The sequence below is a fragment of the Botryllus schlosseri genome, chromosome 5 (genome assembly GCF_051294905.1).
Source record: "Botryllus schlosseri isolate E-star chromosome 5, Bs_hap1, whole genome shotgun sequence".
Taxonomy (NCBI): domain Eukaryota; kingdom Metazoa; phylum Chordata; class Ascidiacea; order Stolidobranchia; family Styelidae; genus Botryllus; species Botryllus schlosseri.
This window is the reverse complement of record NC_137240.1, coordinates 5,422,316-5,449,890: the sequence shown is the minus strand read 5'-3', so window position 1 is coordinate 5,449,890 and position 27,575 is coordinate 5,422,316. Positions and strand designations below refer to the sequence as shown.

The 27,575-nt window shown below is 39.9% G+C and overlaps 4 protein-coding genes and 1 long non-coding RNA gene across 5 annotated transcripts in view; 1 reads left to right on the top strand and 4 right to left on the bottom strand.

Annotated features, from left to right (window-relative positions):
- The window catches only part of LOC145439649 (meprin A subunit beta-like), a 171,752-nt gene extending 163,624 nt beyond the window's left edge, over positions 1–8,128 (top strand). The window contains exons 9-18 of the mRNA XM_080317170.1: positions 793–908; positions 1,028–1,210; positions 2,284–2,431; positions 2,701–2,867; positions 2,973–3,151; positions 3,216–3,464; positions 3,563–3,668; positions 4,631–4,746; positions 5,460–5,689; positions 7,911–8,128. Coding sequence (XP_080173296.1) covers positions 793–908; positions 1,028–1,210; positions 2,284–2,431; positions 2,701–2,867; positions 2,973–3,151; positions 3,216–3,464; positions 3,563–3,668; positions 4,631–4,746; positions 5,460–5,689; positions 7,911–7,974 — 1,558 coding nt within the window. The 3' untranslated portion in view covers positions 7,975–8,128. The remainder of the gene's footprint in view (positions 1–792; positions 909–1,027; positions 1,211–2,283; positions 2,432–2,700; positions 2,868–2,972; positions 3,152–3,215; positions 3,465–3,562; positions 3,669–4,630; positions 4,747–5,459; positions 5,690–7,910) is intronic.
- A 5-nt stretch (positions 8,129–8,133) lies between these two features.
- LOC145439665 (uncharacterized) lies at positions 8,134–14,199 on the bottom strand. Its single transcript, XM_080317194.1, has 4 exons — positions 13,968–14,199; positions 12,833–13,138; positions 9,909–10,068; positions 8,134–9,504 (listed from the first exon to the last, which is right to left on the bottom strand). The coding sequence occupies exons 1-4, from the start codon at positions 14,029–14,031 to the stop codon at positions 9,417–9,419; spliced, it is 618 nt and encodes a 205-aa protein (XP_080173320.1). The 5' UTR covers positions 14,032–14,199; the 3' UTR covers positions 8,134–9,416.
- A 2,213-nt stretch (positions 14,200–16,412) lies between these two features.
- Positions 16,413–16,782, bottom strand: LOC145438750 (uncharacterized). The gene is made up of 2 exons (XR_013915013.1): positions 16,584–16,782; positions 16,413–16,527 (listed from the first exon to the last, which is right to left on the bottom strand). It is a non-coding gene; the product is annotated as an uncharacterized LOC145438750 (long non-coding RNA).
- A 480-nt stretch (positions 16,783–17,262) lies between these two features.
- Positions 17,263–20,765, bottom strand: LOC145438749 (uncharacterized). Its single transcript, XM_080316102.1, has 4 exons — positions 19,047–20,765; positions 18,870–18,989; positions 17,603–17,718; positions 17,263–17,542 (listed from the first exon to the last, which is right to left on the bottom strand). The coding sequence occupies exons 1-4, from the start codon at positions 19,167–19,169 to the stop codon at positions 17,392–17,394; spliced, it is 510 nt and encodes a 169-aa protein (XP_080172228.1). The 5' UTR covers positions 19,170–20,765; the 3' UTR covers positions 17,263–17,391.
- Positions 20,766–20,913: 148 nt separating this feature from the next.
- LOC145438748 (uncharacterized) lies at positions 20,914–25,225 on the bottom strand. The gene is made up of 6 exons (XM_080316101.1): positions 25,001–25,225; positions 22,683–22,886; positions 21,788–21,903; positions 21,396–21,538; positions 21,097–21,322; positions 20,914–21,028 (listed from the first exon to the last, which is right to left on the bottom strand). Exons 1-6 carry the CDS (start codon positions 25,094–25,096, stop codon positions 20,974–20,976), a joined length of 840 nt encoding a protein of 279 aa, XP_080172227.1. The 5' UTR covers positions 25,097–25,225; the 3' UTR covers positions 20,914–20,973.
- Between the last annotated feature and the right edge of the window lie 2,350 nt (positions 25,226–27,575).

Below are 27,575 nucleotides of genomic sequence, written 5' to 3'. Positions count from 1 at the left end.
TAGAAACGAATGCTGCAGAGACGTTTCACTCTACAACCAAGTTCAACTCTGGCATTATAAATATACTGACTCCAATATCGGAAACTTAAAACACTATCACTCCGACTCCTAACTCTAATTTCACAATTCCTGTGAATCTACCGAGAAATTATACTTTTATTACAGCTTTACAATTGAACATCATATAGTTATATTGAAATAAACCCGAATATCGGATATCTGTAAATCCGTCTCTATCAAGAGATTATTTAAGAAATCTTTATCCCACTGCCCTATATTTTATTAATAGTGCGATAATTTAATTGCCGTTCCAATTAGGATCTTTTTTCTTACATTTAGTCGGCAATTATAATGATTTCTTATCGCCTGGTTTAAAATTCGGATCTTTTTTTTCTTACAACCATGACGTCACGTTATTGTTTACATATATACGACTTGCTTTGGAGTTGACATTTGTCAAAATACGCCAACTAAGTATGTTCCAACAAAAGGAGATTGCGTACAATCTAAAATAGAACATTGAGCTTAGGCGCTCTCTTCGGCTTCTCTTATTCGAAATTTTCCTGATACGATTGGTAAATGTTGATATACAATGTTTTTTTCAATTCCCTACAATTTGCTGACGACTACCCCTGACGAGTGTCAGCCGAAAATATTCGGGTTCATTTCAATATGAACATACTATTTGATTGTAGATGTACGATCTGTGAATAGAACGTCTATATTAGATTTTGGAGGTTTTAAATTAATTTTGGTAATCTATCTGGAATGCCATCGTTCACATGCACGCAGCATCGACGGAAACAACTCAATTGTGACCCGCGATCCCGCATTCCAAGACGTGATTGGTCAAAGAAGCGGATTCAGCGCGGGGGACGTCACAAAGATCGCCAGGATGTACGATTGTCGTAAGTTACATCTTTGCTATAACTCATACTCGTCGGACATACTGGACCAGATGAATCGTGTTTCGAATTGAGATTATTATGCCTTTGATATATTAATTCTCAATCTGTCCAATTTGCAGCTCAGCCGCTTAGAGTCACTAACCACGAAGATTTCGAAACCGTGTTGATTGGAGGTTACAGTCACGTTGGATTGAATACAAATGTGAAATGGCTGAGGCATGTGCTCGGAGAATCGTCTACACTTGGGCCAACGACAAAAGACCTTCCTGCATACGATGCTACGCACGGTGTTGAAGGCCGAGGTATCCAATCCTTACCGATTTTCGCGTTATTCGCGCCCATAAGCCACTTGAGTCTTTCAAAGCAATGTAAAGATCAGAAGAAGTCATAAAATAGTCAAGCAATCAAACACCCACCTGGTCTTGACTATAAAAATAAGAAAATAGGAAAGTATGTGGCATGCACAATGAATGAACATAAATAATAACAAAACAGCACATAACTTGGACTACCAATGAAAATGAACTGGCATATGCTGGTCGATGAATTCCATATATCAATTCTGGTTATTGCATATTGAGCAATTGAGATTTTCCATCCTCAGACTTACCTATAAAATGATCAGAACAACATGATCTACACAACTATACAACTACTACTGATACTACACAACTAACTGAGTACTGTAATCTCGTCATTACTATCCATGTACCAAGGGTTGCATTTATAACAAACGGTGTATCAAACACTTTTTTTACAAAGGCCTTTTTTTACAAATGTTTTTTTTTCAAGTTGTAAAATCATGCCATAATTGTGTAAATACTTTCAAAAACATACGTTGTATGAGCCTAGCCGACGTATACGATATGGGATGGTTGGAAACCTCAAAAGAGTTATAATAGGTGAAAGGACCTATATTTACCCTGTATTTCCAATTGTCAATGTCAATACACAATGACGTTACAATTGAATATTCGTGATGTCATGACTTGGAAAAAAAACATGGTTTAAATTAGGGCCTTGTTTTAAACATGTTTGTTTTTGATTGACTTTTGTTTTAAATGCAACCGTACATGCAACCAAGCATACTCATTGTGTGACCAGACTGAACTGAATCCGGGCACACTTCCAATTGTGCAAGAATAATAGTATAACAGTAGCCTACATCGGTCATAAAATATTAGATGGATGGGGGGGGGGGGGCTACCAATACCGCCTTTGCAGTCAAATGCTATATCGTAGTCGAATTATTGAATGCCCAGTCACAAAGTGATACATGCGTTGCGGATACATTGTACAATGTACATGTAGAAATTACGGTTACCTGATAATTTTATTTATTTAAACTGAAACCCCAGAGATCATTTCTTTACAGGTAGCTTCCTCTACATGGATACCTCGAAAGGATTTCCTGGGCAAAGTGCTTTCATAAAGAGCATGCGATACACCACCAACGTGGCGCATCAGTGTTTGGAATTTTCATATTTTCTTCGCATCAATGTCGGAAGCACATTCAAGCTATAGTACGAACAATAATACTAATTATTACTATTACCTCACCATTTAATCGTCAATAGTCATCTTACGTATAATGAGTCTCATGTTGGTGAGGGCGGAAATTTGTTTCATGATTTTATCCGTCATGATGCAGCTATGTAGCTCCTGGTAAGTCATCTCCATGCACAATGTGCCTGGCGTAGCTTGAATAATACTACAATTCCAATTTATATTCGCTTATAGCCAGTGTAGATAGCCTATTTCCAGCGTTTAGTTTTATCGTTTATAAAAACAGCATTTATCTGGCCGAAATCGATCCTCTTGACGGCGAAATTATTGACTTCAACTCTCCGTTATGGTCGCAAACTACATCAACAATTGGTGGGCCTGAATATTGGAAGGTTAAGCGAATGACAATATCTGCTCCAAGTGCATACCGACTGGTATTCTACGGAATCACAGGTGCGTCGCTCATTAGCATAACTTATAATTTGAAAACCCTTATGTAGTATTCACCTAACTCGTGTGACAAGGCATTACCCACACTATAACTTATTATGTTATAAGGTCAATACTACGACGATGTCATTGCGATTGATGATATCAGCGTTGTCGACAAGGAGTGCGACACGGGATACCTAACAATACCTGAATATTCAAATCTCATGTCCACATACGAGCCGGACCAGTTTTACCAAAGCCCTGTCATGTACACCGGAAATCCAGGATACGCGTTTCAACTTCTGGTATGGATGATGTGATTATATAGTAAAATCAACATACACGTATTGCTCAACAATTGTTTTAAAGATATATCCCAACGGTTGGCAATCCTCTATCGACGCGGGCTTTCCAGGGTACATGTCAATGTACTTCAGACTCATTGGTGGATCTTACGACGATGAGTTGGTGTGGCCTTTTGATCAACAGTTTATCAGACTTGTTATCACGGATCAAGGACCAAACCCAACGGAGAGACTGAACTATTTTTATAACTTCCTTACAGACGCCTCCTCTATCACACTAGGCGCCGCATGGCAAAAACCTGCGGGTTTAGGGGTGAGGATAACAGCAAACATGACCTGTATATATGATAATGCACTGTCGCATAGCTTGCTGCGCTGTACTTTCCCTCTAATCATGGCATTCTTTTCCAGTCTACGAACACCGCAGTGGGATACAGGACCTTCTTCTTCAACGATAGATTCAGTACTAGGAGTTACCTCAAAAACGATGTTGCGTACTTTTCTGTACAAGTGACAGGTATACTCTCACCTCATTGCAGTCACACTAAGATGAGACGCAACAAGCTAAAACTATTACTATGATCTTGTGTACCCCGGTTGCCTTCAATCAAATGAACTGTTTAAAACGAATTGTGAACTTAGCAACGACGGACGATAATTGGAGTGATGACAGTAGGTTCGGTACAGTGAACTGAATATACAACTCACTGCAATAACATAGCAAAATGATTCATGAATATCATATTCAACTCGTGAGATAAAGAAAAATGCAGCTGTTTCTATGACTCGCCACATCTTCACGCTAAACGCCGCTATTGTGATAGGCTACTATAACAGACAATAAAAATACGTTGCGGAAAATGAGTAATCAATTCTGTAACAATAGGTATAGGGCCTATAGACAACTTTCTAGCACTCTTCGACGAAACTTTCCTATAAGTGAAAATATTTTGGCCGTAATACTTTTGGAGATGCCTGAAAAGGTGATTTCTATATACATATGGTAACATTTAAAACAAACATGTTCAAAATAAGGTGCTTGTTCAAAACATGTTTTTTATTATTGTTGTCTTTTTATGTGTTTTTAAGGCATGCCGTCACGAATATTCAATTGTGACGTCATAGATAATTGACATTGACAATGGAAAATATATAGGGTAAATATACCTCCTTTGACAAAATATCTACGTACTATAGCTGTTGAACCGACTATATTGAGGTTTCCAACCATCCCATATCGTATACGTCGGCTATATCGGGCTGTAATTGTCTAATGGCTCATACAACATGTTTTTGTCAAGTATTTAAGCAAATATGGCAGGATTTTACAACTTAAAAAAACAGAATATTTTTAAAGGCTTTTGTTTAAAACAGTTTAAAACATGTTTTAAATAAAGTTTTTTAAACAACCATTTGCTTTAAATACAACCCTGTCCATACAACAAATTGAATATCACTGGAACTCCTAATTGTTTTTAGATATGAGAAACTACAACGAAAGCGAATCTTCGTCTAGTTTGAGAAATCCGGTATTACGTAACTCACAAGAATCGATGGTTGGAGAACCAGTCGATTGGCCGGAGGGGAAGCCGCAGGTACATAAATGTCTATGACTTTAGTAAACTCGTTCATAGTTTCAACCAATAAGCTGCAGTGAGTTGGTACATTGGTGCCAGAGTCAGATGTGTAAACAATATTGGAACATCTCACAGATGACACTCCCAATACAAGAGTAGGTCGAAAGTTTCTATTCAAGTAGAGGTGGAGTAACGTGGCGTAAATGTGTACTCAATTACAAGTGGAAGTAGCTGTTTTAAGGACATATGAAAACTAATTAAAGTGCAAGTAGAACAAGAAAGGTCTGAAGTAAGTAGTTTAAAAAAGTAGTCTTAGTAGACGGATCGCGTTCATTTAGCAGTAAATCAAAGGTGGCTACTTCTGAAATAGCAATGTGTATTTTCTCGACTAACGGATACCTTCTAATATTACGCTACTAATACATGCTATCTTCAAATAGATATTCAGTAACCGCGATGCAGGAGCTAATTCATGCGATTTTTATTACTATTCCACTCATGAAAGTGATGAAAATAATCCCAGGACTGCATTTTAGTCTTCAAATTGCAGTATTGTTTTTTCTTAAAAGTTATCAAGTATAGCATAGCTAGTAGTCTAAAACATAACCACTTAAGTAAGCGGTTTAAGTAGTAAAAACTTATCTAAATTCTTCGAAAAGTAGAAGTATCCTTCTTCACTAACCACATGCCTCCAATAGTAATGCTTGATTCAATATTTTCATTTACTTCAGCCTTTGATGGCTAAAGAAGATTTCGAATATAATTATGATGAAGAGCGCGAGAAAGAAGACGAGGAAAGAGATGATGTTCCACCAGGAATGATCACCGTAAAAACGGGATTGCTTGTCGTCGTTATTACCTCAGCAATAGTATTTGTAGTCATGGCGCTTTTGACGTGCGTTGTCGCTAAATCGTTCCGGGTGAAGCAGAAGACCGCACCGGCTGTCATGACTGACGTCAGGTTTGTGGTTATTCAGTGACTATTACGTAGTGATACCGCATTTTGAGATCAGAAAATTGTGAGTCCGTAGTTCACCTCATCAGCCCAAGCTTAATACTGAGCGATCAAATGCAATGAATTCTGCCATCGGCAAACATCTGTTGGATATTCCGATTTGTGCGAATACTTATCGAGACAGCCGATTTCGCTTCGTCGGGAGGGGCCGTTTACACTTCCATTTGCGTGCCTTTGAGTCGACTTTTATCAAAATACACCAACCAAAACTCTGTCAACAAAAGGAGTTCGGGTACCACCTAAAAATAGTACACAGAACGCTCTCCAATTCGACATTTCATGCTGGCTACGTCATATTTTGTGATACGATTGTTGATATACAATGTTCCTTCCAGTTCTCTACTAGTTGCTGACGATTACCCCTGACGAATGTCAGCCGAAAATATTCGGGTTCATTTCAATATGAATATACTATTCAATTGTATATTGAAGTTCTGTACCTCCAAGAAGCCCATTCAATTTTTGTGAACATGAGGGCGTATGGTAACTCTATCTTATGAGCTTGAACAGTATAGGCGTTCTATCTGAACTTACATTTATGTTACGATTGTTGCACGGTCTCATCGCATTATTTACCCAAGTACATATAAAAACGACAATGATCCATCACCCTGGCAGACGTAATATCAAAACATTTCGCAATGCAATTATAATTATCTCTCGTTACCAGAAGACTTTTATCCTTATAAATTATTTATTTGTAATACAAGTATGGTTTATACCAGGCGACAACACACGCACGGATTTCCAATATTCTGATTCAATCAGAGGTGGTCTAAGTAGTCAAGAAATCTACTCAAGTCGAAGTAGAAGTAGTGACGAAAACATCTACTCAAGTACGAGTAGAAGTACTTCTTCCATGAGCAACCTAAAACTACTTGAAGTAGAAGTAGAATTGACTGACTTTAAAAGTACTCAAGTAAGTAAGTAGTTATGAAAACGATCCTAATTCGTTCACATGGATTGTAAAAAGGTGCAAATTGAGCTATGCGATAGGTGACGAGCTTGATTCCTATTGATGCATACCAGCAGGTATCCAATTTTCGATAACATAAGTATTCGTCCACAACATAGGATGGAAATGATAGTATTGATTGGAAATGTGATGCTAATCCTCTGTTTTCTCGAACAGCAAGTTTTAGAAAATAGCATGGTATGGCGCCATTCCCCATATTATAAGGCCCGTAGTTTAGTCGAAGAGCAATGCGGAGAAGTTTTATAGGATACGGTGTAAACACTTTGCGCGATTAGTAAACGTTAATAAAAAATATGGTGGACCGTAAAAATGCCATATTGTGTAGCATTATTTCCAGAAATTCGAGGCATTACTGCACTTGCTTTTATACTTCAACATGTATGTTATCCAGACAAAAGAACTGATAATATTTAAAACTCAAAGTATATGATACTGGGAATTGAAAGTGAAATATAAATACTAATTCTAAAATCAGAGCATGTATTTCATGTTTTTAGTCCAGAAAGTTTCAAAGGTGGTATGCTAAAACAGCTTCAAAGCTAAAAAAAAGTATGAGTTCACTTTTCCAGATTTGGACACGCCATGGACATGCTAGATTACGATATGTCAAGTAAATGCTAGATTGCGAAACATCAGTTTCAAACGTTATGATGAGTCATATATACTGTGATGAATTATTTGATATGAACGAAGGGCGACAATGTGGTGTGAACGGAACCACGCCAACCCTCTACATAAATTATATTCACCGATACTTCCGTGACATCATACTGGCAACTCAGCATCCGGCACTGCGCGCGAAGCGCGACGAAAATTGTGGACTTTACTAAACTTTTATGAAAATTTAAAGTTGATACTCCGTGAAAACAGCCCCAAAATTCCTCAGGCTAACTTCCTGATTGGAACATTGCACTACTTCTACTTGACAGACTGGAAATAGCGAAAAGTAAGTAAGTAGATCACAAAATATTACGAAGTAGAAGTAGCGAAAATCAGATCTACTTGAGTAAGTACCAGAAGTAGAGGAAAACTACTTGAGTACTTCGAAAAAGTAGAAGTACTTCATTACTGACCACCTCTGGATTCAATATATACTGATTTAACTTATGCCATGCTTTACAATCACTGCAATGATTAGAAATTTAGTCCTAAGTTGAGTGATATGATCATATTCTGTTTTACTTTTTGCAGATACGGACCGGGTTTATCCAAAGAACACCATGCAAAATATTCAGATCGAAAGGATATTCTTTGATTTCATTCTTCTAACTAAGTGTACCTGATATGCGTCGTTCGAATGACTTCTTTGCGTGCAATAATCTTCATGATATAGTAAAAGGTGTCATGCATAATGACTGTAAGTAGTATAGTAATTTTAGGGGAAATATACTTTCAGCATGGAAAAAATACACCGTGACCGTCATTGGAATTTTATTCAGCAATAACGAAAAGCCAGGGCATCATGGTTCACAGCAGCAAAAAGAAAATATATTATCTCAATTCAGTTTATTAACAATTTTATCAGATCAAAATCCGACAAGATGGCGATACAATCAATATATATGAAGGTGTCTAAGACTGAGAACAGTCTTTGGAATCAGGCACCTACTATCTATATGTTATGAAATTCACGTCGTCCAGCTACGCTATCAGGTTTGTCATGACTGGAGTGGTGACTTGACTTGAGTCATTTTCGCAAAATATCGAATGACTCGACTCGACTGGAGTCAATCTGTGTAATTACTCGACTTAGACTCGATTCATTGCGCATGACTCGAACCAAGTCATATGATCCGAGACTCGGACGGCGAAGACAGACATTTCATTGTAATTTTGAAGAATAGTAAAGTAACCACACTTGAAACTGCGACCACAAACAGCTACAGTTGTGAAAATTAATATATTATAAATGCGAACCTTTCGAAATCATAAAACAGAGTTATACAAAGTGGGTTTAACAAGACTTTACCGGGAAACTGAGCTGTCACCACAATGACTTGGACTCGGACTAGAGTCATAATGCCATGACTCGGACTCAACCCGTTGCTCGCTAACTTTGACTAGGACTTTACTCGGTGGTGAATCGAAAATGACTCGAGTCAACACGATGAAAGTGAAATTTACTTGTGACTCGGAACCTTGTGACCTTGTGACATTGCGTTGACTGCTCAGTTTCGAGTTACAGTTTTGTTAACCCACTTTTTGTAGCACTGTTTGGTGATATCGAATTATTCGCGTTTATATTAGGCTATACTAATTTTCCTCAATTTTAACAGTTTCTGATCGCATTTTCAACTACCAGTACAAATAAACGAAATATCAAAAGTGCATGTACTTTACTATTCTTCGGAATTACAATGAAATGTCTGTCTTGGCCGTTCTATAGTCTCGACTCATATGACTTGGTTCGAGTCATGCACAATGAATCGAGTACAAGTCGACTCAATACAAAAACAGACTCGAGTCGACTCATTTCACGCATTTGAATAAATGACTCGAGTCAAGCAGTCACCAAAAATCGCGACTCGAGTCATTACAGCCCCGTGTTTAACCATGTGTGCATATTTGTATATCCTTTTAGTTGAAGCATCATATATCATAAATATCGCGATTGCCCAACGTTCATGCAGTATATCAAAGTAGTCATAGAGAGAGAGTGGGTGATATGGATTTCCGCATTTAAAGCGAGTTGTCGCTCTACACTTCTGACATAGGAACATCGTCAATTGCCGATGGTACGAAGTCAGCGTGCGTGATCTTGTAACTTGCTTGTGAAGCTGATTGCCTAAACCAGAAAATATCTTCATATAACAGTGCATTAAATTCGGTTCAGCGGCAATATCTACTATGTCACTGATCTACGGGGGTCGTCAATGAGTGAGGAATAGGTTAAAAGTCCCGTCAACCGAAATTTTGTAGGGAGAAGATACAAAAAGACCGTATATTTATGTATATGAATACTGTAGTCAAATAAATATTATACAAATGAACATCAAGATATAAATATTCCTTCGACTTGACGATGTACTTCGTTTGGATAAGGTGGACAAATCGTAATGAGGTGTCCAGATGTGCACGGCGTGGCGGAAATGGCATTAGTGAATTCTTGAAGCGACAAAATCCGGTTTTTAAGTATTCAATCAAGGGATATATGATGGCGGTAGTCGATACCTGCACTTCATTACTAACTTTGTCACTTGCATCTTTTTCTTCCGCATTACCATATACAACGAAACGAGTACAACGACGCATACCGAAGCTGCGATGCCAATAAGAAAGGAATGAACGTCGAATACGAAACTCGAAGTATCAGATGTCGGTATTACCGTCACAATGGTCGTAGATTGACCTGGAAATGTTTGAATCACTCTGAGTGTGTTTGTCGCTACTTATCAGATATGTCTCAGATATGGCTTTGAAACCAAGCATGGTTATTGATTAATGATTATGTCCGTCCATATTCACAGTAAAGTCGGTATGCCGTATATTTTCTATCAGCTATAAGTTGACCAGCGTTATACAACTGAACCGATCACCACTCGATACGTACCAGATTTGCTACCACATGAGCAACAGTAAAATTCCCAGTTCTACGTGATTCTACAAGCCGACCATCATTTGTCCATGTTGTTTGTAGGAGCGGAAACATTCCACTACCACAACACATTATTATACCGGTACTACCTCAGGATTTCCCGTATTAGTAAGAAACTGCCGACATCTACAGCCTGTTGTATCAAATCATCTATGAATGCGATTACACCCATATATACCGAATTGGATACAAAGCGGAGCCATTAACCTTCAGAACGGCAGAGATACGAGTTCTGTCACATTAATGACGACACAAATCGAATCACATATCGAATTGAGTGTGCCGTCATTGTTCAGGGAGGCAGTGTACTTGTACACTCGTACAATTTAAAACAAACATTATTAAAACAATGTCTTTGATTGCAACATGTATTGATTGTGTCTTATTTTATATGGATTGACATTGTCCTATGGATCCATATAAACTCCAATTAAATATACAGGGTCAATATGCTTAATTTCACGAGAAAGGTTTCCGATCCGTCTTAGTCGGAACAAATCTTTGCTCACGACTACATCGTCATGCAGCATTTATACAGTCGGCGGTCGTCATCATCGGAACATCCATTTCACCAGTCAAATACAACAAAGTCTCATAACTGTTGAACCGACGATGCCTTCGAAGGCTTCAACCACTCCATATCGTATACGTCGACTGTATCTAGTTCCAAGTCGTCCGATGTCTCATTCTATGGTTTTTCGAAAGTATTTACACAATTATGACAAAATTATACTTTTGAAATGGCATTTCTTTAAACCACTATTTAAACAATATTTTAGACGAGGGGTTCCCAAAGTTTTTATGGCCGCAACCCCAAATTTCGACTTGCAAATCTTATGCCGCCGCACCTCTCAATTAGGCGAGCTGGTTACTAAAAATATGGTCAGCCCATTCGGCCAAGCTTACTCACGGCCTATGTGTGAAGCTGGCGACTATGTGTGCAGTAATAGAAATTCTGAACTTGTCAATCTCCGTCCTTGGATTAAGAAATTCACTGAAGACTATAGCAACGTAGGTCTTTTAAAACGATTTCTATCAATATTCAATTGAAGGATTGTAATTTAGTCAAATGCTGCGTCTTGCGAAATACAGATGAGAGTCTTAAAAGTTAAAAGTTGTTAGTATATTAGTGCTTTTCAATCTCTGTGACGGTTCGCACTTGTGCGAATAAAAAAAGTTGCAGTGCGGAGTGTGAATGAAAATCGTGAATAATTGTTAATTTTCTTGACGTGGAATAATTCAAATAAACCCAATAGGAAATTCACGGGCAGTGTAACTTTTGTAGTTGAGACGCAATTGTAAAAAGTTGTTTAACTCATGACGCACCACTAATCGCAGATCTCACAAGCCGTAGTGAATTAATATTTTTGCACTATAATTATTACGTAACCAAAAGTTTGGAAGCTGGTGTCGTGGCAGACATACACTATATCAGCCCGTCTGAGCCTGCGACAGGCTGGGAAAAGGACGTCAAAGTGACTTTCTGCTTTCTTTCGCTAAACAATCATCATATTTCGTAATAACTGTTCAATTAGAGCGAGGTACGAGGATAGTAGTAAATACCATCATTACAGACTCACATTTGCAAGTTACTGTAACGCAAATTTTACCCAATAAAGGTTTATTATAGTATGGACCGACAAGGGTATAATTTTGGGTCGACAAGGTGCCAGAGCTATTGGTTAATATGTATATAATATTTGTTGAATTTATTGCAAAATATCCTGCTATAGTTTTTACATATCCGAGGTCACTGTGATGGGTACTGTAGCCAATAAGCGAGACACGCAGAAAACATGACTTTGTCATAGGAATTCATGATAAGATTTGTCCGACTGTTTTTTCTGGAAAACATGGTCGAAGACCGTTGGGATAAACTAGTGTAGGGGTGAGCAACGAACGATTTCAGGCCTATGAGACTCATTCATTTCGACAAACTGGAGCCTCCGGGACCTTTGTGTCATCTCTCAAAAACGATTTCTACCAGCAAGCATTCACTCGCGCTGTATTTACGCTGTATTTTGGATGCGAGTGCTGAACAGATTTTAAGACCTGGCAATCCAAGTACTAGAAGACGTTATTGTACAAAACCCGACAATTTGCTTGGTCGAGAATGGTTTTAGTTAAATAGACGGATCGAAAAATTACCGTCTTATTAATTTTTATTACGATCGCGACATTTGAATCTTAATTCATAGAGATGGCCAGACACCAACTTCAAATTAAAGTAGTTAACGCTTTAAAATGACTCATTCCTCCGATGTCGTCTTTTCTTCTATTTTTAAAAATCAACTAAAATATTCAGAAATGAGCCGCCGATTGCATACGTTTAATTGGCATTCCTGTTATAGTCATTGGTATTTAATTTTCGTCTCCACGACCCCGGAGAGTAGGCAAACGACCCCATTGGGTTCGCGACCCATAGTTTGGGTACCCCTGTTTTAGACGAAGTATTTTAAAACGTATTTTGTTTTAAAAGAAACCTTCCGTAAAGCGTACTGTACAGGTATACACTTACCCGTGGTGCTGGAGGTAGTCGTCGAGGCATCTCCGCTATATTCGGGACTAGATGCGGTGGAATTTGATATGCTGAAGGTCCATGTGGCGCTCGACATGTGGCGCTCTGCAGTGACCGTTACTGTCGGATCGATCGTATCGAGTGTAGGCGTAATCGTATTTTTGAGTGAAGTGGGTTGGGCTGAGGTAGAATTATGTGCAGTTACAGCAGATGTATTTCCAATAGTGGAGAAGTACGTCGAAGTAGGTTTTGTTACTATCTCTGTAGTGGAAGCTCCGTCGCTTGTAGCTGTAGTTGCATTTTGTCCTGGAACATGGATGGCGTATAATTATAACACGATTGAATTAACTAACGTGCAATATACCAACAATACCAGAGGTGGTCAACGTAGTCAAGAAAGCTAATTAAGTAGAAGTAGAAGTAGCGACGAAAATATCTACTGAAGTTCGAGAAGTACTTCTTTAATAATAGACCCGTATAACAAGTTGACCCGTATAGAAGTTCTGTTAGAAAGTGTTATGAAACTTCAAATTACAACACATCAATGTTGGAAGGAATCGTGGACTCCGTGCAAATTCATTTTTAAAAAAGGTGTCTCAATGATCCCTATACAGAAATATTTTGTAAGCAACGGAGCAAGCTGCGTGATGACCAAATTTCTTAGTTGTAATTCGCAAATTTTCCAAATCTTTGCACATAAAGCGACTATATGAAATTCCCTCAAATCAATAACAAAATGGTGTTTAACCGGAAATTCGGATGCCCCCACATTTTGGAAATCGAATAAAATGTTAACATCTCTAATTTGGCTAGTTTCATTAGGGTTCGACTTCGAACTATCATATATATTGTCTCGTTTTCTGCACTGCTATCGTGAGAGCCCATCCTGCTTATTAGGAGTAAATTAAATACTGTGACAAGAAATAAAACAGATGATCCGAAGTCTCGGTGACGTACACACGTGCCATTCGATCTTGAACTTAAATGAAAATTTGACCAATATCTGATCGAGCTGGCTTAACAATGTGGAATGTGGATTTTTAACCGGAACGCGATTCAAACGGAGGTTCAACAGGCATCTAAAATGTATCACGTTCAGCAGTGTGCGCTTCAACGGTAGCTTAAATATACAGACCTGTGCATAACCGCACCGAAGAGCATATCAACAGAAGAGTGAACGTTTCGTATGTGCAAGGCATAATCCGCTATGTTTAACTTATTCCTCTGTGAATCTGAAAATAGTTTTATTTTCCCTTCGACGCCGTCCACCAGACGTCGCTTCCCTGAAGTTCTTGATACCGCAAATTAGTGTGTAATTGTGCAACCAACACCGAATATCATTTCTGTTGAGTGAGTAATTCTGATTGCGTCTATATGCGAGAAGTATCGTTACTACTACTTCCTAGCACTTTTAGGCTCCTGAACTTGTGTCATTACTGATACTTAGCCCTCTCTCCAACTATGGGTAACGGTTGACGGATAAGGTTCGTGTGTCAGATAGGAAGCCATTGCATCAGGTGTTACTGTTCTACAATTTACAAATGGTGATCCCCCCAAAAGTGCGCTGCAGTTTCCCAACTGTCAAAATAGTGTAATGGCACTACCATCGGCTTTTTTTCAAGCAAATATCCCTCAATCAATGACCATAGTGAATCTTTTGTAATTCACAATTTTCTGTGACATGAATTTGCTCCTTCTCGTATAGATCTACGTTGACATTATATAGGCTCACTGGCAACTTATACGATTTCGCACTTAGTGAGCGGACGAATAGTTTAGTAATATTCAAGCAATCTGAATCTAAAACTTCTATTCAGCAGACCTTAACACCTGAATAATTTTTTCATAACGTTAGTAGACGTACAAAGGGGGATTTAAAAGGCGGAAGAGCAGTGATGACAAAGTCAGTGAAAGTGTATATAATGATCTGATAACATTGTTTTCTGATGCATTTTACCACGGAGTCATATCTGGAGGTATGTAAAACACTTCCTTTTCTCGCACCATATTGATTACACCATGTTACGTATGAAGACGCACACTCGAAACTCTATTGTATTGGTGGAGCTGCTTATTTAACAAATTAACTACTATAGGTAAGCCGTATGCCAATATTCTTCAGGATAACTGTAATGTTCTTTGTTACGTTGTCTCTTCCAATGTACCGACTCATTGTTTCATCCTACGGCATCCTAACGTATATAAGCTATATACTCGTGTGTATACGACTGCAATTCAGTGTCGTGATCAAGTCACTATACCTTCGAGTCACGAGTCATCTCGATTCATTGCACATTTTCACTCGAGTCAAGTCAAATCAATCGATTTCCGAAGGGGACTCGAGTCAAGTCAAGTCACTCACTTTTGGAGTTGACTCGAGTCAAGTAGAGTCAAGTCAAGTGACGAGTCAAGTCACAATACAAGTCAAATTGAATTTTCAAAGTATGAGTGATGATTCAAAGTCATTATATTTTGCTAGGTGTGTGAAATAAATTGATTTGTCATGTATCCTGAATCAAATAACGAGTATAAAGTTGAATATACGTTCAAAAAGGCGCCGTATCGCTCACGCACACGTGGAGTTGCTAATAAAATACGTGAGCCAAAATAGAGGATCGAATACGAAGAACCGAGAAGTTAAAACTAATTGGTGTGGTACAATACACTACCTATCGACACATCCTTAGAATATGAACGCATAAACGATATTCGTTCGGTTCAAATAATACAGGGGGGTTGGTTAAGGTGGGCACTGCGAGATGTAAGCACTGAGCCGTCTAAGAAACAGATACGTTGCTATTGGTATTATTGTACTGCTAGTGCACAGACGTAAGCTGTGATCATTTCGTTTTCAGTCAATTTATCTGTGATGTAATAATGAAGGATTACTGAAAGGTTCAATCAGTGAATGACCGGTTGCTCTCACAGGGCAGGGGAAATATCCTAGTGGTGACGATAAGCGTCCACCGCCCAGGCGGCCCGGGTTCGATTCCGCGTCGAAGGTTATTCTAGGCTCCTCTTCCCCCGCGTCGCTGTTCTTACGGCGACAAATAAAGCCCAGAAAAACACTAGATGAAAGAGCGCACCCACAAATAATGGAAAGAGCAGGAAAGAGCCCCGGAATATAGACTAACATCGAAAAAACGAACTGTGATGTCGAGCACTGGGCCGAGTTAGATGCCAGTTTGAGAAACCGCTACTGCAACCGCGACTGGTCGTTCGGCACCCTCCTATCTGTTCATTATATCGCATTGTGTCTTATCGCATTGTATATTGTGTCTTGTTCAGATCAAAATATAATCTGACGAATATTGAAGGCACACCGGCGTATTGAGAACAATCCGACACCCATGACTCTAAATTGACTCGTAAATTTTGCTCCGAGTTACGAGTTAATCCACATTTCTGAAGCGCCGAGTCAAGTCAAGTCCTTTTTGCAGTGTGACTCGAGTGAAGTCAAGTCATACAAAAAAGTTGACTCTAGTCATCCCAACATTGCTACAAGTGCGAGTGTAAACAGTAGACACCCCAAAGATATTATCTGAACTAACGCATTAAGCTTTAATATATCCAAAACGTATTGTGTAATGAATTTTTATTATACACTGTAATATTTCATCCACCAAAATCATTTCCCCAAATGAAGGACGCTCTTGATTTTCTTCCATATAGCAGAAGGGCAGGTCCCTTGTGATCTACATGATAGACATTCACAGTCTAGGAGATCAGTAAGAGTAGTTTGTCATGTTACCTGTAAGTCTGCTTAAACTGTGCGATCGGTTTGAATAGGCTCTTACAGCTCTTTAGTATTTGAAACATGCTCAGATGTTCGTCAGACTCGTAGCCTTTGCATTTGGACTGTCCCTTGCGATTTTCGACGCTGTAGGTGGACGATGCTTCGGCGACACATCGAGCCATTTCCTGGTCGCATTCGCACAACTCCCTTTCCGCACCTGATGCAGTATTAACAGTATTACGCGATCAAATTGTTATTATATTATATTATTACACACAGACAGCCAGTGGAATATCCAGCTGGGATCCTTGTTTAGTCTATGCTTACCATATTTTGAAAATGTAAAAAGAGGACACTTTTTCAGAAATTTGCAAGATGCAAAACCGGAGTAGAATTCTCAAAAACCGGTGAATTTTTCCCACTTTGTGATCGGTTGACTAAAAAAAAAGGTCATCTTTTCGCTCAGAGCTAAATTCACCGTTTTTTCACTCCGAAATATCCGCCGGAGCGTCACTTCTGTGCTAATTTGCGGCATATCACTCGCAATTTGCTCTAAATCTGACCTAAATTTTCAAAAAAGAGGTCAAAATCTCAAAAAAGAGGACAAAAGGGCGTCCTCCGAGGACACTTTCAAAAAAGTCAAAAAAGAGGACTAGTTTAAGTAAGTTTAAGTAAGCCTAGTTTAGTCATAATTGCCAATGGACATAATGGCCATGCGTAATTACGATCATTGCGTCATTATGTCAGTGATGAAACAATGCGATCAACACGTGACTTTAACACTATCAGTCGTGGTTACGTAAGAATTGTTGCAAAATTGATATCACTTGCTTGGTCCGCTGTCATTGCACTTTGTATATTTTTCATCTTGACAACACAAAGCGGTATAGGATACCACATACGTGTGGCATCCACGCTTCAAACCATACTTATTTCTTGTTCGATAGTAGCAGTCGTCGTGGACCTTGCAGCAACTGCAAACACCATGGGTACGTGGTTAAAGTCATTCAACCATGTCATAATGACTTTCTAACCGATCTGTCGCGTCCAGATATACCCCGGTGTAGTTACCCGGGCCGCAGTAACAACCATATCCATCAAACCGTAACTTTACCCACAATATCTTCTCAACTAAAAATCCTGACACGCCCTGGAATTGAAAATACACCAGATTTGCACTGATGACACCTAATCGAGACTATAAACACAAACATTACACCCCGTGGGCCTAGTGCAGGCCTGGGCAAAGTGCAGCCCACGGGCCAAATTCGGTCCGCGGAGCTATTCTGTGCGGCCCGCGAAAGGTTGCTTGAAATTCAAAATATAAAACCGACTTTTTAATGTTGCTCAAAATAGGGAAATGACTCGACTCGACTCAAGTCAATCTGTGTATTGACTCGACTTGGACTCGAGTCATTGCGCATGACTCGAACCAAGTCATATGACTCGAGTCTCAGACGGCCAAGACCAACATTTCATTGTAACTTCGAAGAATAGTAAAGTAATCACACTACTGAGGTTCCGTATATTGGTACTGGTACATGAAAACGCGACCACAAACAGCTAAAGTGATGAAAATTAGTATGTTATAAATGCGAACTATTCGAAATCACAAAACAGAGTTATACAAAGTGGGTTTAACAAGACTTTGACTGGAAACTGAGCTTTCAACACAGTGACTTGGACTGGGACTCGAGTCATAATACCATGACTCGGACTCGACCCTCTGCTCGATGACTTGGACTCGGTGGAGAATTGAAAATGACTCGACCTGACTCGAGTCTAAATTATAAAAGTGAAATTGACTTGTGACGCGGGGTATTGTGACTTGGTTACAACCCTGTCAATTAGTATAGGCAAGAAATCCCGCTTAGAAGTAGTGTTAAAAACGTATATCCCGATGTGATTCTGGCTTTGTCCCCCAGAAGCTTGGTTTATAACTCTATGGGGACCAAGAACAACGTTTTTGGGAGCTGACGAAGTGCTGTTTCGGCCATCGCAAATACATTTTAATGTATTAATGGAAAAACGCGGAAGGGGTTTAAAGAGAGTTCAAAATGTAAAATGTTTAACATTGTTTCGAAGTATGACTGCAAATAAATATTTTTTTGGTAATTAACCGTCACTTTCTCCTTTCCCAATATCAACACACCCACTTAGAACTATTTAGTGTAATTCACCGCCAATATATTTTCTGCTTCTCATTTGGCGCGCGGACAAAAATAACTGCCCACCCATGGCCTAGCACCTTTCATGGCAACGTATCACACCGAGTATAATTTTATGAATAAGGAAATTTACCGAATAACATGCAAGCTGATAGACGAAGTTCAGGGTTGTGAAGCGTCTGGCATCTCCGTTTTCAAAGCAATTGGAAAAGCTGGATACAAGTTCACGAATCTCAACGGGCTCTCCCGTCATCTGAAAGTTACTAAATTAAGTTCTGTTGGCAGCCGATATTTCTGGTGCCGTATATACTTCGTCCCATGATTCTTGTTCAGACGTCCACTCCGGTTCGTCGGCTGCCCGTTCCAGTTGTTTAGCAGATGCCAAGACCATGTAGCGCAGTGAAACCGAAAGCAAAAGTATGAATGCGCCCATAGTACGTATAGTATATAGCTGAACCCTTCGTAATAGATGATATTTCTTTTCCAAATATCTGGGACTCGTCTGCCGATAGGTGTAGTGTATTTCTGAATTAGGAAATACCTCTAAAACCTTTCTTTCTTGCTCTATGAGTCTGTTTAAACACGTAGGCCTATGACCTCGTATGCTTGTGCCAAGTGTTATGGATTTCACAGCGCACAGTAATTGAGGCTGTTTCTAAACCTCGCAGTGTGTCGTGTGCGAAACAACAATAGGAGAGGCCAGTGCAATCTTAATCATTGTTAATTTCTGGAAATCGGTATTGTCGAGTACGATGGAAACATATGACGCGTATTAGCCTACAAATCCGGTCTTACGGCAGTTTACCATTAGGATCTGAATTCATCCCGGCTGAATGGCCGAGTTGACTATATGACGGCCTGATGTCCAGCGCATCCTCTATGTATCACTATTCCAATGAATTTCCTCTCGTGCAGGGGGCAAACCACGGCCCCCTGGCCGCATGCGACCCGCAACACCGTTTTGTGCGCCCGCGAAAAGGTTCAAGAAAAATGTAATTACTGCATTGACTCGATAAAACTTTTTTTTATTCCGGTAACCACAATAATTATATGTTATTCTAACTATAGTGTATTTTTATTTCATTGCTGGAGCGATTGCCCGACGTCAAGGCCCACGCATTTTAAAAGTTTCAACTGCCCTCCTCTGTTGGGGGGCTGCCAGTGAGGCCGCACTCGAGCCACTGCAAAAACCACAACATAAAGTACTCCGTATCATAGCTAGGGTCCCAAAGTGACCTGGTTGTCGTCATCCAACAAGTCGCTGCTGAAGAGATTCCGTGTGCTAAACCTAAAAGATATTTGGAAACTAGAAATCGCCAAGTTTATGTATCAGTTCCACTGCGGTCATTGCCCCGAATATTTCAATGGCTTCTTTTGCCTCGAAATCAAAAGCGCACAAGTACGACAGACACGCGTTTACGTGGTCGACTAAAAAGATCATCGCTCTATCAAATATGCCGGACCTAACGTGTGGAACAGTATCCCACAGAAAGTCAAAACGGGAATGACTTTCGGATCACGAGTGTAATTTTACATGGGCCACTCCACAAAGTTTATTACTTTTAGTGATGTACTAGGAAAGACCGATTCGCTCATGTGTTAGGTAGATTCGTTCTCTGCATGTGGAGAAGCATTTATATCCCATTCCAAGTCATGTAGCAGATGGTCGAGTCCGAGTCATGGTATTATGATTCGAGTCCGAGTCCAAGTCATTGTGCTGACTGCTCGGTTTCCAGTTGAAGTCTTGTTAAATCCACTTTTATATCTCTGTATGGTGATATCGAATGGTTCGCCTTTATATTTAACAAATTTTCCTCGCTTTTAGCTATTTCTGATCGCATTTTCAAGTACCAGTACCAAATAAACAAAATCCAATAGTGTGGTTACTTTACAATTCTTCGAAATGTCAATGAAATGTCGGTCTTGGGCGTCTTATAGTCTCGAGTCATATGACTTGATTCGAGTCATGCGCGATGACTCGAGTCCAAGTCGAGTCAATACACAGATTGACTCGAGTCGAGTCGATTCATTTCCGTATTTAAAGAAAATGACTCGAGCCAAGTTGAGTTATCAGAAAATCGTGACTCGAGTCATTACAACCCTGGTATAATACTAATCACTTTTCATCACAATTTAATATTCTTTGTCACGCCGTAAATATGTGTACACTACGGTAATCTGATATCTCCGGAGATCTGTATTAATATACATTTTCGATTTCTATAGATTCAATGAGGTTATCCAAATATCCACCATCCGTGACTCTTTTTTGCCGGACATTTTCCTTGCGATCTGTTGAAGACGATATTGATAAACAGCAAATCTCCCTAATGATAACGCGATGGATTGCTAATATTTACCCATATTTTATTGTATATCTCTTGATCGGCGGTGATGGCGAGTTGCATTGCTTCAGAATCGTTGATACAAGGCCAGTAGTTAGGTGTAGGCCTGTGCTAGTGGTAGTGGTGCGTGTGGTAGTGGAACGACACTGCGCTTTGGATTTGGAGTAAGAACTTTCTGCCAGTTTAGAAGACACACACTTTGCCATGGCTTGGTCGCACACGCAAAGCGCTCGGGCTGCGCCTGAAACAAGAATATGCGTGATTGCAAAGTTGTCCTGCGTATGATGACATGCCAATCTACGTTATCGACATACTTGGTCCGCTGTCCGTGCATTTTGTGTACCTCTTCTTTTTGCAGCACGACACGGTGTATTGAGTGGTGAATACTTGGCATGTGTTTCCCAAATTGTACTTGCGTTTCGCCTGGTTGTAACATCGGTTGTGTTGTTTGCAGCAGCTGTATTTATAGAACATAAATTATTTCGAGATGTAATAGGTGATCAACAGAGGTGTTCAAATTAATCATTAAGTAATTCGTTAGTGACAGTGACCACCGCTGCAAATCAAACGACCAATGTTAGATCATCCAAACCCTATCCCTTACCCGTTCAATTGCCTATTTCCTGTTCATCAATACTATACTCGCCTTTGAATGCGATACGTATCTGTGTTATACGCAAAACTACATTGTATTAACATGATTTACCGATCGGTTTCGTCAAGGTATTTTCCGGTATATTTTGCATCCCCGCAATAGCATCCGTACCCGTAGTACCTTGAAAATGCCCAAAGCGCTTCACGAACCATGCTGCCACCTCGGCCCTGCGAACGTAACAGACGTACATGTATAACTTGAAAACATAATGATGCGACTTTATAATAACATTTCACATGTGTCTCCCTGATATGTGAATTTCGTCTGAAGTCGACTACAAATACCGGGGTAAGCATTGGACGCTAGTGTATGCTCCCCATAATCACTGATATTGAGGAATACAATATACTCAGGTCCTAAATATGGCCGACGCCATACGAAACCGTTCGACATATGATGAAAATAGACGGCAAGTAGAAGCGCAGTGGATACCAATCAAGCCACAGTGTGAGGATATAAGCCGCCGTTGTTTTTCGATCGGATAATTGGAAATTCATCGTCAAACATTGAAGTAATTACTGGTAATATGTCGCCATTCATCAGTGGTTCATCCCACTTCATTTTCGCATGTCCTTTTTATGATGTCGTATGTTAATTTGAATTTGGTGTGCAAGCCTCTTCCGAACATTCTCTAGCTCTAGAGGTCATGGAGTGTTCGATTGAAAGACTAGTCAAAGTCATTTCAGGTCCATACTTTTATCACGATCTTGTGATGTTATGAAACGAGAGAATTATTACTGAGCTGACCTATGTTTGGAAAACGTACAGTTACGTCAAAAGTACGATGGAATCAATCGGCAGCTGTTGTCCCACGATACATATCCGGCTAAATTTGTGTATAATATTACGGAGCCATGATACAAAAAAAAAACGAAACAGTACGCTTGTACTGAAGAGTATTTGCATGATGTAGTATTAACTGACAAAAGATGACGAATAAACGTACTTGGTAACATGATAGCTGATACGATAGATTCAGGATAGAGTATCGCCGGCCGTCTCCCGTTTTAAATATCTCCCCAATCGCGCTGAATATGTTGAACGACTTTGCAGCGTCAGTAGGAAACTCTATCCCTTCGCTGGCAAACCTCTGCCTCAATTGTTCCAACTCGTAGTCCTCAGCATAGTCGAACAGTGGATATTCTTCATCCTAATGGCATTGGACAAAATATACCGATTCAGTCAAACGTGTCCAACGCGAGACCCGTTATGCTCTACTCGTCACCCTAAATTCTAACCCAGAAATACACATTTTATTAATGAGTGACGTCCACACAATAAGGAGTCATTTTTTCTGTGTAAAATTCAATGCATAGTGAGGCGAAGTGCTATATGATGTCTGAATTTTCTTGCGTCACGTGTTCTCGTATGTAAAATAGCATAACGTTTTTAAGCATTACACCGTTACACACAGAAACCCGCCTGTGGGATTTATTGCCCATGAGCTACTCTTTCTACAATGGTGCCCACTATGCCTATTGTTGCCTAGCTTGGATATATACTATTTTCGACAGTGACTAGTCGATCGCTAATGCATATAAACCAGCAAGTCGGCAACATATACCACCAGATATACACGGGCGTGAACAGTGTTTCTACACTGGTAAGCGTACCACGATATGTCAGAGTCGCTCAAGTGGCTCGCGAGAAACTTTAACCTACCCACGTGTATTTATTAATGTGGCATGTTGTTCAAGTGCTACGAAATGTTGAAGTAATGTTCGCAATTATCAAAATTATCAAATTAAATAGGTATTTATACGTATATGGGGGGTTGCGCTTAAATCAAAAATCAATTTGAAACAAACATGTAACAAAGCCCTTGTTTAAAACATGTTTTTATGTTTTTTTTAATTTTATTTAGGGTAAATATAGCTCCTTTGACGAAATAGGCTTCCAGCTTCTGTCACATACGGACCGAAAATATCTTTATAACCTACATCTTCATGCCGCATTTTTACGGTCGGCATTTTTACGGTTTTTACGGTCAGCATAATCAGAACATTCATTTCGTACCAATGATCTATGTCTACGTACTACAGCTGTTGAATCGACTACTTTGAGGGTTTCAACTATCCCATATTGTATACGTCGACTACATCGGGTGTTAATCGTCGTCCGTAGGCTCATACAACATGTTTTTGGAAAGTATTTATTCAATTATCTCATAATTATACAATAAGAAAAAATTCATTGCTTTTGTTTAAAACAGTGTTTAAAATATGTATTAAACGAAGTGTTTTAAGGCAACCATTTGTTTTGAATGCAACCCTACTTAATGTTACGTGATTCCTAGTGCAACCTATCATATTATTTATTTTCGGCGAATTGGAGTCACGGAATACAGGTAAAGCATGAAGTTATCCATGCATTTTCTATCCATAATATGTATCGGAAGCAACAAAAAATATTGATATATTCGCTCGCACGAAATCAAATTATGCCGATGGCAATTCACTACAGCTGAGTAAAGTATACCAACACGCAAATCGGCGTGTGCAGGGTGTGTTGTATGCAGATGCAATATCTGGCGGATACTATTCTGCATGTTAATATAAATATAGCTATGCAATGTGCAACGTTTACTAAATTGTGAATATATGCTAGGTCTTCCGTTCGCAAGGTTTGGATCGAGGGAAAATTATGACTGGTGGTTGAATTTAATCAGGCTTGCCATATAACTGTAGTAGGGTGGCGAGATAGCGTGGTACTATAATCCACAGCTACAACACCAATGGGTTGTGGGTTCGAGTCCGACCGAGGTCGACTCCAGAATTCCTACCTAAGTGTTGGAGGTTTATGTAGGCTCCTCCTCGCCACGTGATCCGCGTAAGCGGTGTCTTGTAAAAGCCTAGAAATGGGTGTGCTACGAGTCGGTAAATACGGATTCAAAGATAAAGAATATCAGCCTAGTGTAAAATGACCATAGTAGTCGAAACACCATGAATATCAAACAATAACTCTAGTAATAGTGTATTACGCGAAAATTGCAATTTTGTGTCATGTTAGGACCGATACAAACCTACTAAACGTTACGATATATAAGCTGCAAGAATGTATGGGTCTTATGTAGAAATTTGTAAATCGCTGGGTAAGAAGGTAGTATAAATAAAACACCCACAACGCTAAAAATCTTACGCTGAACGAGAAACTGACCCCATTCGTGTCTGAATGCTAACTGCACAGCTCGTCAATCTGACAGTACACGGATTAAACGCATCAATCACCGTGATCCACCGTATCGAATCAAATTAGCTAAATCACCTGTTCTTCGATGCCTCCATTGTAATCATTGTCTTCCCATTCGCTTCTTACTACCGCAGACCCCACGAAAAACACGACCAGGGCGTACAGACGCATCTCCTGGACGATTTTATCTATCAATCTCTCTACAAAACTGATAGATATATTGCGACAGTAACTTCCACTACGTGTCACTGGTTCTTCAAAAGCGCACTCTACCCGCCCCCGGTGTCTATATGATCCTCGCCTTAACTATGAGTGATATACAGGAAGCATAGGAAACGGTTGATAGGTATAAAGGAAAATAAGCCGGTCACATGACACCGCATGAATAGCGGAACTTCGGCAGATGGACAGTATGCCATAATCTATAGTGAAAAGGGCTCGGCTCGGGAACGAATGCATAATAGAAAGCGCTAATCCACGAGATGTGCGTCAATGTGGATCTTGATTGTTCAAACGTTAGTTGAGGATTTTCACCGGATTAGGATACTACGTATCCATTTACGATTTTCCGAAACTAGATTTGGATTCACACATGGAATTTCCGAAAATTTATAATTTTCATGAGAATCATGACAAAAAATTAGTCATTACCAGATGTGGACCACATGACGCGGAACGAGTTCTGGATACATCGCGCTGTTCCTAAAGTGGGCCCCTAGTCTAAGGTATCTTCTGGATTACATGTAATGCCTGGTGCCTGCATTTGCATCCGTATCATGATGTGAGTGGGCGGTTGATTGATTGGAGGTGGGCAGTGTCACGGTGATGGTACATCCGTTTTTGTTGTTATATTGGTAATCGTAGTGACAGTGTTTTCAGACCAGGTCGATATTGTTTTTATGATGCCTGAGAGAAGAAAGAAGGTTGGTGTGATTGACCTCAATAAGGTCAGTCTCTGATAGAAGCGTGAATCAGTCCCTAAATCCATGCTTGACTTCGAAATGGCGTTGCACATCTGGGTTTACTTCACACAGAATCCCCGTGCACGCATAGCCATGTACATTTCGACACTGCAGGCTCGCTTCTCATATCTAGGGCTGGGCACAATGATTCGAGTACTCGAATCTGAATCGAGTATTAATTTTAATGATTCGAGTCGAATAGTAAAAGACGATTATTTCGAGTAATGGAAGTATACGCTCCTCGTCACTGGAAGTTAATTTATCAACGAGAATTATAGTTTCGATACTAATTTTCACTGTTGAAGCCTTGAAACCTTGATTGACCGTGTCGTAGCATACGAAACATATAGTACAAAGTGCAAACGTTACTGGGGATAGTCAGGGCCGTAACAGCACTTCGTCAGCCCCCCCAAAAAAACTTTGGTCTTGGGCCCCCCATAGTGTTATAGACCGAACGTCTGGGGGGCTTCGCCACCCACACCCCCCTCCGGCGATACACTGTTTACCACTATTGATCATTTTCATTGGGAGTTTCTTTAGTAGATCAGCTTTATTCGCCTAAGCGCGCGAAGCGCGCAAAATTTCTAGTATTCATGATTTCATCGGTCAGTATGATCGGGAATTGCATACATTGTTATCAATTTTTATCTTCTCTCTGCTCACGTAATCAGATTTGCCGGTAGAGCTGAGTGAGGTGTGTTTGAAAAGGTAGGACCACTCAATAATAATTAAACATCTTCGGGCGTATACCCGTTGGCAGGAACAAAACAGCACCTCGTCAGGCCCCCAAAAACGTGGGTCTTGGGCTCCCATAGGGTGATAAAACGACCCCCCCCCCATCACGTTGTTCGCGTTTGTCACGAAATTACCCGTACTGTATTGTGAGCCAGCGCCAAGCGCGAAAATTTTCGATAATTTATGATAAAATCGGTCAATCAGATCGGTGACTGCATATATAATATGCTATCAATATATTGTCCTCTCTACTCACGTAATTAGATTTACCGGTAAAGCTGAGTGAAGTGTCTTGAAAACGGGAGGGCCCTAAATAATGATTAAACATCTTCGGGCGGCGGAACCGTTGATATGACTTCGTTACATGATGTTATTTCGATATGACTTCGTTACATGATGTTATTTCGTGACTTCCAGTCTGCTATATCAAAAAATATAGAACCGCCCAAACGTAGGCTTCTAAACTAAGAGAAGCACACGATTTCGAATTGGTATTTCTTCACCGGCATAAAATTTTTCCCAGCGGGATTATTATTATTATATAATCACACAACAACGACAGTGGCGCTTATCGCCTGTTTAGGCCTTGTGCGCCACGACAATGCATTCGGAAAGTTCAGTTTCTTTGCTTTTGTATACTCAGGACGACTTTCATGCTCGCGCACATCCACTCTTCCATTCGCTCTCGCTTTCGTGCGTCCTCTTGCTGGTCTCTGCTGCCGACTTCGGAGCTCGGCTCACTCTTTCTCTGGGCTTTTTCAAGACGCTGCGTTAACAGCGAGATCGGCGATGAGGAGCCCAGATAAACCTCCGATTTCGAATTGGTGTTTCTTCACTGGCATAAAATTTTTCCCAGCGGGATGGTATTTGTCTTGTGAGGTTCAGATTGCAAAGACAGGAACATTCGGCGCCAGTCATTTAGGCGCCTATGGACAATTAAACCTATATGTATT